At 28.6% G+C, this 8,782-nt stretch overlaps 2 protein-coding genes across 2 annotated transcripts; one reads left to right on the top strand and one right to left on the bottom strand.

Moving 5' to 3' along the window:
• The first annotated feature begins 5,702 nt into the window (after window positions 1–5,702).
• LOC113791910 (ELMO domain-containing protein 2-like) lies at window positions 5,703–7,160 on the top strand. Its single transcript, XM_075824391.1, has 4 exons — window positions 5,703–6,032; window positions 6,110–6,272; window positions 6,335–6,801; window positions 6,863–7,160. Exons 1-4 carry the CDS (start codon window positions 5,873–5,875, stop codon window positions 7,021–7,023), a joined length of 951 nt encoding a protein of 316 aa, XP_075680506.1. The 5' UTR covers window positions 5,703–5,872; the 3' UTR covers window positions 7,024–7,160.
• Window positions 7,024–8,753, bottom strand: PIG-A (phosphatidylinositol glycan anchor biosynthesis class A). The gene is made up of 4 exons (XM_027341759.2): window positions 8,614–8,753; window positions 8,090–8,545; window positions 7,893–8,017; window positions 7,024–7,832 (listed from the first exon to the last, which is right to left on the bottom strand). The coding sequence occupies exons 1-4, from the start codon at window positions 8,625–8,627 to the stop codon at window positions 7,072–7,074; spliced, it is 1,356 nt and encodes a 451-aa protein (XP_027197560.2). The 5' UTR covers window positions 8,628–8,753; the 3' UTR covers window positions 7,024–7,071.
• Between the last annotated feature and the right edge of the window lie 29 nt (window positions 8,754–8,782).

Here is an 8,782-nt window from a genome sequence, read left to right as displayed (position 1 = left end):
CAATGAGAACAGGAAAAAAACAATCCATCACAATTGAAAAAATATAATTAGTTCATCATCATACAGAAACATCATTTCGGGTTCAATAAAAATCATGATGATCAGAATGAAAAAGAGAAAAAAAACAACAAGGAAATCTTTTTCTTTTACTCCAGTCAATATTCAAACATGAAATGTCAAAACAAATTTCAATCACGTAAATCATCATCATCATCAGCATCATTATTATAACCGATACACGTGTATAAAAACAATGGAAAAAAATATGTAAAGAGTGAAGACGATAAAAAAACTTGTTCGAAAATAATCAATGAACAAACGATAGCAGGCAACAGGGGCTATCGATTGAGGAAATGAATGAATTTGTTTATCTAATTTATAAACAGCAAGAAATTTTCTGTAAACAAAGAAATAAATAAGTTTGAAAGAATTCATTACACTATCATCATCATAATAACAACACCCGAAAAAATTATAACCCTTTAAATATAGAAAATAACATCATCAAAATGTAAATACACACACACACACTCCACCCCGATGGATTATCTTTGTCCATAATAATTTTATGATTTTGATATTAACATTTTTGGTTTTCAATGTAAATCAAAACGCGAAAAAAATGTATCATCATCAACCCCCTCACATGCACACAAATACATTGTGTTTGTGTGTGTTTATCATTACAAACATGAAAACAAGGAAGTAAAAACAAAAATTCAATATGAAAACAGCAAAAAAAAATGTCAAATGTGGAAGGAACTTATGGAAACAAACAAAAAAAAGTCAATTTAAATTTTATCATCAAATTTATTGAAAATATGAATTTTCTCACCTTTTTTTTGGTGAAAGGGTGGAAGAGAGAAAAAAAATTGGAAATGTACAGATATGTCCTTCTTTTCTACTTAGATAAATATCAGGTAAAAAGTAAACTTTATACATTCAGATAAATGTTATTTTTTTAAACATCCAACAAAAAAATTTGTTCTATTTTTTTTTATTCACATCAAACAAAAATAACGTTTATTTTATGTTAATTTTAACCAATAATTTTGGAAATATAGGCTAATCACCATCAATTATATGGTCAAGATAAAACCACAAAAAAAACTAAATCCCCTGTGGATATTATACAAATCAAACAGAATATATGTGATGATTTCGAATGTATCAAGAAAAAAGACAAAAATCCTCACCGAAAAATTCAATATTTATGACAAACTGAATACAAAATTTTTTTTGATGTAAAAAATACAAATTAAAATCACCAAGATGTTGAACGAAAAAAAAACGATCAACATTTATTGGAGAGAAAATTCTCTATAATTGATGATGGTGTTTTTTTTCTTCTTAAAAATTTCATAATTTCCAAACTAATCTTCGAAATTATATACTGTTGTATTTATCTATATGGGGAAGATTATTTCCCATGATCATTCATGATGATGACCCAATGAAAGTCGAATTTAAAGAAAAAACAAACGATAATCATCGATAGATACGAACAAAACGATTAGGAATGAATGTTATTTTTAAAAATTGAAATAAAAAAAACGAAAACATTAAACACTAATTTGTTTCTATAAATAATCTTTATAAGAAAATTAAATTATCAAAATAATAAAAAAATTATTAAAATTGACTAAATCCAATAATCAACATTATTGAGATAAATTATCCAGTGATAAAAAGATCGAGAATAGAATAAAACAAACAAAAAGTGAATAATGATGATGATGAAAAAATTTTTCCATTATAGGGGTTTCACACTAGCAGCAATGTGAATGAAATATTTCAAATGCAATATTTCACTACATTTCAGCCTTATGGACTGAAATATTTCAATGAAATATTTCACAGCAATATTGCTGTAGTGTGAAACCCCTGTTAATCAATCAAACAAACAAACAATCCACATAGATACAGAACATTATGACATTTGTATGTCAAACTTGTTTTTTTTAAATTCTATTTGTTTTAACTAATTGAATCATCTTGCTTTTGTATATTGTAAAAAAAACCTATGTAGATTAACATTTCATTTGACTTACTTTGATTTATTGGTTGATCCGTTTGTTGTTGATTATTTGTTGGTTCAAATTTTAGCGATTGTGATTTAATCAACAAAATCTTATCATTAATATTATCCATCACTGTCAATTTTTCACTATTGTTTGATTGTTGTTGTTGAAGATTATTGTCATGATCATGATCATCATCAATACCATCATCAACCATTTGTTTTGTCGTATTTATTGTATTTGTCGATAAAAATTGTGTTTGGCGGTGTTGATGATTTGATGAAAATTTTTCCCTATTGTTTGTATTGTTTCGATTTTCATTGACATTCAATAATGTTGATGATGATGATGATGAGGATTTGAACAATATAGGTAGATTTGAATGATGATGAATATCTTTTTGTTGTTGCTGAAAACCAAATGAATCTTTATTCAATGTTTCATTTAATTGTTGTTGTCCGGTTATCATTCGATTATTAACGAATTTAATATTATCTTTATTCCATGGTCTATAATTTTGTCGTTGTTGAGTAAAAATATTCAATGTTGATTTTAGGCTGTGTTTCAATATTTTCTATTAATTTATCAACACAAATTTGGCCACTGGTCATTTGTTTTGGCTGTAGGCGTTGTTGTTGTTGTTGTGAATGTTTTTGGTCATTCAATGAGGAAATTAATGATGATGATGATGAAATTTTATTCGAATTTTTTTCAAAGTTTGAATTAATTGTTTGTTTATGTAATTGTTGTTGTTGTTGATAATTATAATGTTTGGACAATGATCCGATGACTGGACGATTATTAGCATTGATGGTGAAAAACTGTAATTCTTTTGAGGTTGGTAATGTTGATGATGATAATGAAGATGCTACCCTGCTACCACCTCTACGATCAACAGAAATACAACCGAAATCACTCGAATATGATGCGGGTATATATTGAATTGTATTCAGTCTATCATCACTATCATTGTTATTTGTCGGATTGTATCCAGCACAGCTACTATTTGATTGAAAGTTGTTGGATTGTCGATTGTTGTTGTTGCCTTGATGGGTTCTTTTGCTAATAAGAATGTTATTGCCACTACTATTCTTATTTTTTTCATCTATATTTTTATTGTTAGCTATACTTCTACTAGAATTTTGACCATTTTTTATCACAATACTGCTGCTACCATTATTATTATCTTGATAAATACTGCTATCATTAAGAATACATTTTGACAATCCATTCGATAATGGGTTACTATTATTTGAAAAAGTATCGTTTAAAGCTTGTGGTCAATGAATTTAAATTTTCAATTATTGTTGATTGTTGTGTTGTTAAAACGGGATTCGATAATGATGATGATGATGATGATGTGGGTGATCGTGACGGATCAATATTTATAAAACCAAAACGTGATATCTGTGATCCGGATGAATTTGATTTAAACATTTTCATTTCATTTTTGATTTTGTCGTTGATTTTACATGTATTTTGTCAAAACAAATGTACAAAAAATATGTCTAAAATAGAAACTTCAGGAAGTGGTTGAAAAAGAATTAAAAATAGACTTTCACATTAAGAAGATGAAGTTCACCAACAGAATCTTTTGATGAAAAGTTTTTCAACAACAATAACAGCAAAAAAAAATCGTTCGAAACTTTTTTGATTCGATTAATGTCGATAGAATAAAATAAGATGGATATAGTGCCAACTGGTCATACCAGCAAAATAGCTTGCGAAACAAGTAATAGAAAAAAAAACAAACACTTTTTTGTTGTTGTTGTTGCTCACCAAGAGTAAATAAGAAAATTAACGGGAAAAAAATCTGGCCAAGAAGAGCCTGCCGTTATATGTTGTTTTTTTTTGGTGCAAAGAGGAAATCTTTATTGAATCTGTTCATCACAAACACAAACATGTTTTATGTAACAAACACACACACACTCAATGGAAAAAAACTAGCGCAGCTATCCTTCGTTTTAAATGGGATATTAAAAAAATGAAAAAAAATGATGATAAAGATGATGAACGAAAATTGTAACGTTGGCCAACAAATAAACTGTATAAAATCCAAAATGTTATGATAAAAAAAACTGTTAATAAAATGTATGATGAGCGCGAAATAGAAATCCGCTTATGTTGATGATGATTATGTAACCCGCCTTATTGCGATCGTTGTTTGTACGCTGAGCAGACAAAAATAAACAAAAAAAATTCTTGGAATCAATTTTTACCCACGCAAGGTATTTGACACAGGGTTCTATTATGAAAATGAATAAAAAAATCTTGCAATTCGAAATGCGCATGTGTATTTCGAATCCATTTTTTTTAAATTCTTTGAAAAAAACCTTGAATTTCGAATGTTTTTTTTTAATCAAGAGCATTCACAAATTCGAAAAGAAAAAAAAATTTATTTGTTTTTGGTTTTCTTTAATTTTATTTTTAGAAAATTTATCCGCCATAAAACAGAATGTCATCCCGAACAACAGAGATTCATTTTTATCATTGTTAAATGTTATTTATGTTTCGAATAATTAGTTTTCGAAAGCACGAATCGAATAAATTATTATTTCATTAATGAATTGTTTTTTTCTTTCGAATATTAATAAATTGTATATCATAAGATCATCGACAATTGAATCAACATCTGTTCAATTGATTTAAAATAATTTTCTTCTTCGTTTGTTCACGAACAATAGGAATTGATTGAATGAAATAGAATAATCAATTTTTTTAGCACCTTGAAATGTCAAACACCATCTTTATCATTATAACCATCAAAAAAAAACCGGAATGAATGAAAACATTTCATTGTATGCGAATTTTAAAGAAAGAAACATTTCTCATTGATTATGATCGGGGATGATAAAGAGAGGGGGTTAAGGAATGAAAAATAAAATAAAATTGAATGAACAGATTGTCGGACAATCATCATCATCATTATTGAATAATAAGAAGAGATCGATAATCAAATCAAAATATTGAACAACAAAAAAATTGAAAGAGAAAATTTCCATGCATGAATTATTTTTTGGATCGTGATCATCTTATGCTTAGATGTTATTTGTGTGTGAGTATATTTTATCAATTCCATATCAATTCAATTCAGTTTGATTGATTTGATTATCGATTGTGTGTGTGTGTGTGTGTGTTTATATATAGTATTATCAAAGATTCAATCAGACTTAAATTTCTCAAAGAAGAAAATAAATATAATCAAATGTTTCGGGCAATCATCGTTATTTGAAATAGCACCTTTCAACAGGGGAAAAAAAATGTCAGATTGGTTTTCGTTCTTTTATTTCATTTCTCTTTTGCTTCATCATTCTTTGATTTATACAATCATCATCTCTTAGATTGAATCGAGGGGAGAAAATAAAATATATACTTCCAGGTATTTGATTTTGTTGTTAACTTATTTACCGATCAAATAAATTGACGATCTCGTAGATATGGAAACGAAAAAGAGAAATAATGACGTTTTTTTTTCTTCGATCGAAAATGAATATAAAAAAAAAGAATAAAAACAACATAGCAATTTGGAATAAATGAATGAATGAATGATTAGATAATGTAAAAACAAGGGACAAAATTTTAAAAATAAAACTTGCCGAAAAAGAATAAACTTTTAAATGAATAAGTTTTTCTTTTATTTCTTCAATTTTTGAAAAAAAGAAATTGCTTCCCATTTTTATCGATTCGAGTCGATATAGTCGTCGCTTGGAAACAGGTGTGGAAAATAATAACAAACAAACAAAAAATAAAAATAATTCATAATTGTAAATTGGAAAATTCATTCAGTATTAAGAATTATTCTTTCTGGTTAAATATTTAAAAAAAATTAGCCACTCGATTTCGTAAAGAAAATGTACATAATTGGACAACTTTTTAATCATCTATTTACAGCAATATATTTCTTTTTTCGTAAATTACTTAAAGGTTTTTTACGTAAAACAACTGGATTATGTGAACTACAAAGAATATGCTACGCTGATTATTCAAATGCTTATCGATCAAAAGCTGTAGGTATGTGTTTCTGCGTTTGACATAAATTGTCAAAAAAAATCTGATTGATTTATCGGAAAAAATATAATTTTTCATAGAAAATTCACTCAGACTATCTAAATCACCAGTATTACAAAAAATCGATTCTGAATTGACCAGTATAGCATTGGCGGATCAATTGGCTCATCGATGGGAAATTGTGGAAAAAGCTGTTGAAGCTACTCTAGTCACTAAATGTATCAACACTAATATTCATACTGAGTATTATTTTTATATTTCAAAATCAATCGATTTCTAAGGTTTTACAAAAAAAATTTATTTAGCTTTATTCTTCCTTATCGAATTTGTTTGGTACAAATCTATGGTTATCGTCAATTAATTGCTCGATTAGATAAATTACGAGCCATCACTTTTGATCCGAATGATGAATCACATCAAAAATTATTGAAAACTTTATGGGAAAAACTTTGTCCTGATCGAAAATTGGATGGATTAATTAGTAAACAATGGACTGAAATTGGTTTCCAAGGATCTGATCCAAGTACAGATTTTCGCGGTATGGGTCTATTGTCGTTGGAGAATTTAGTCTTTTTTGTTACCGTATTTGGTGAATATGCTCGAAATATTCTATCACATTCATTGCATCCAACCTATGGTTATCCATTTGCGGCTGTCGGTATCAACATAACACATTTAGCATTGAATCTACTTCGTATGAATCATCTTCAAACACATTTATTCAATTCAGAAACTCGACTTTATGTGATTGAAGATTTTCATAAAATTTACGGTATAAATTCCATATTAATTGATTTCGAATTAATTTTTTTCATTCAAATTTATTCCTATAGCATATCTATTTGTATCATTCGATAAACTTTGGATTCGTTCAAAACCAACTTCAGTGATGGAATTTAGTCATATTCGAGATAAATTTGAAGCTGCCGTTATTGAAAAATTAAATGATGATCGTGCAATTTTTCGTTGGGATCCATATTTGGAAACAATCTAGTCAACAAAAAAAAATTTATTGTTTCATTTAAAAAGAATTGTTATTTATTTATTGACATTTATTATCATTGTGGTTATCATCATTATTATTATTAGTTTTTCTCAATTCATTATAATTAAATTCCGGTACCAATTCAATTTCGGATTCGGGTACAAAATAGGAAAATAATTTAAATAAAAAATGACAGACAACAGTTATGAATAGGAAAAACATTCCAGTTGCAACATCGAAATTCCAGAATTTTTGTATCCTTTCATCGATCGTTTCGATTGGATCAGATTCGACCGATTCATAAACGAATGTTATTCGTTCTAGAATATCATCCCATTGATAAAAACTTTTAACCATTTCATGGGATTTTTGCGGCGCAATAATTTTGCCCTGAATTCGATCATTTATAGCCCGAACTATTCCATCATAAACACCTTCAACAGAAGGTTCGGCAAACCAAATTAATTCTTCGGGTAAAACTTCAGGAACGCCACCAACTTTAGTGCTTACAACTTGCAAACCACATGCAGCAGCTTCGATTATTGCAATGCAAAAAGCTTCGGTTAATGAACAGTTGAGAAATATATCACCTTGAACCATAACGTCGCGAACCTTGTCCGGATTTACATGACCAACTAATGTAATTCGATTTTGAAGTGAATGTCGTTCGATCATCTCTTCCAATACAATCCGTTTCGGTCCTTCGCCACCGATCAAAAATTTTATCGAAGGATATTGTCGACATATTTGTGGTATCACACCGGCAAGTAAATCGATTCCTTTACGATAAACTAGTCGAGAAAGTATAACGATAGTCACTATTTTAAAGAAAATAAAATAAATGATCAATTATGTAGTAAGCCAGGAAAAAAATTTACATTTATCACTTTTATCAATTTGATTAGCTGTCGATAGTGGACGAAATACATCCGTATCCACAGGATGTGGAATAACAAAAATTCGATTCGGATCTACACCTGCTCGCAAAGCTGTGTTTTCTTTGCTAAATATTTTCGAAGCAAGAAAAAAATGATGATAAATTGTGTGTGGATTAATTCATTATCATTATGTTTACCCTGTATGAGAAACACAAATGACTCGGTTGCAAACGGAAAGCATTACTTTTAAAAGTTTATTTGTTATGATTGCACTTGCATCAGCAAAACCAAACAAAGAATGGTCGGTGAATACTGTTTTCAATCCCAATGTTTTTGCATGAAACATAACTTCATGTGCTAATGCAGAAAAAGCTGAATGACCATGGACAATGTTTATTTGTTCTCGTATTAAAATATAACGAACAATCGGAAAACTAGTGAATAATGTTGGCAGTGTGCATTGATTATAGATGACTAAAAATGGTAGATAATAAACTTTTAGGCCAGATGTCATATAACGAATACCGACACGATCATCATAGGCATGGGTAATGACAATTACTTTGTGTCCTTTTCGAAGAAAACGCTGTGATAACTGATAGATATGACTTTCGACACCACCAATATTCGGATGGAAAAAGTCAGATGCCATACTTGATAAGTGAAAAAATTTGAATTTATTTTCGATTAAAAAATAAAATCAATGAAAAATTTATCTTACCAAATTCGATACATGATTTGATCGTTGAAGCATGAATCATGGTGGTTATGGTTCTTTGAATAGCTCTGTCACGTGATTATGTCATTTTTTAATCATTTTTTGATATCCATGTACCTATGATGATGTCAATTCCATTGATCGATATACATTGAGAGTTTAAATTTAAAAT

The sequence above is a fragment of the Dermatophagoides pteronyssinus genome, unplaced genomic scaffold, assembly GCF_027571235.1.
Source record: "Dermatophagoides pteronyssinus isolate colony J.1.1.1.1 unplaced genomic scaffold, Derpt_VIB-CSIC_2022.12 sq0083, whole genome shotgun sequence".
Lineage (NCBI taxonomy): Eukaryota > Metazoa > Arthropoda > Arachnida > Sarcoptiformes > Pyroglyphidae > Dermatophagoides > Dermatophagoides pteronyssinus.
This window is presented reverse-complemented; position numbering and strand designations above follow the sequence as displayed.

Bases quoted from the DNA above. Each gene is read 5' to 3' on its own strand.
- LOC113791910 (XM_075824391.1), top strand. From the start codon at position 5,873: ATGTACATAATTGGACAACTTTTTAATCATCTATTTACAGCAATATAT. The intron at 6,273-6,334 runs GTATTATTTTTA...AAATTTATTTAG, and splicing joins AACACTAATATTCATACTGA to CTTTATTCTTCCTTATCGAA. The intron at 6,802-6,862 runs GTATAAATTCCA...TTATTCCTATAG, and splicing joins AGATTTTCATAAAATTTACG to CATATCTATTTGTATCATTC.
- PIG-A (XM_027341759.2), bottom strand. The intron at 8,018-8,089 runs GTAAACATAATG...GAAAATATTTAG, and splicing joins ATTTGTGTTTCTCATACAGG to CAAAGAAAACACAGCTTTGC. The intron at 7,833-7,892 runs GTAAATTTTTTT...TCTTTAAAATAG, and splicing joins AATTGATAAAAGTGATAAAT to TGACTATCGTTATACTTTCT.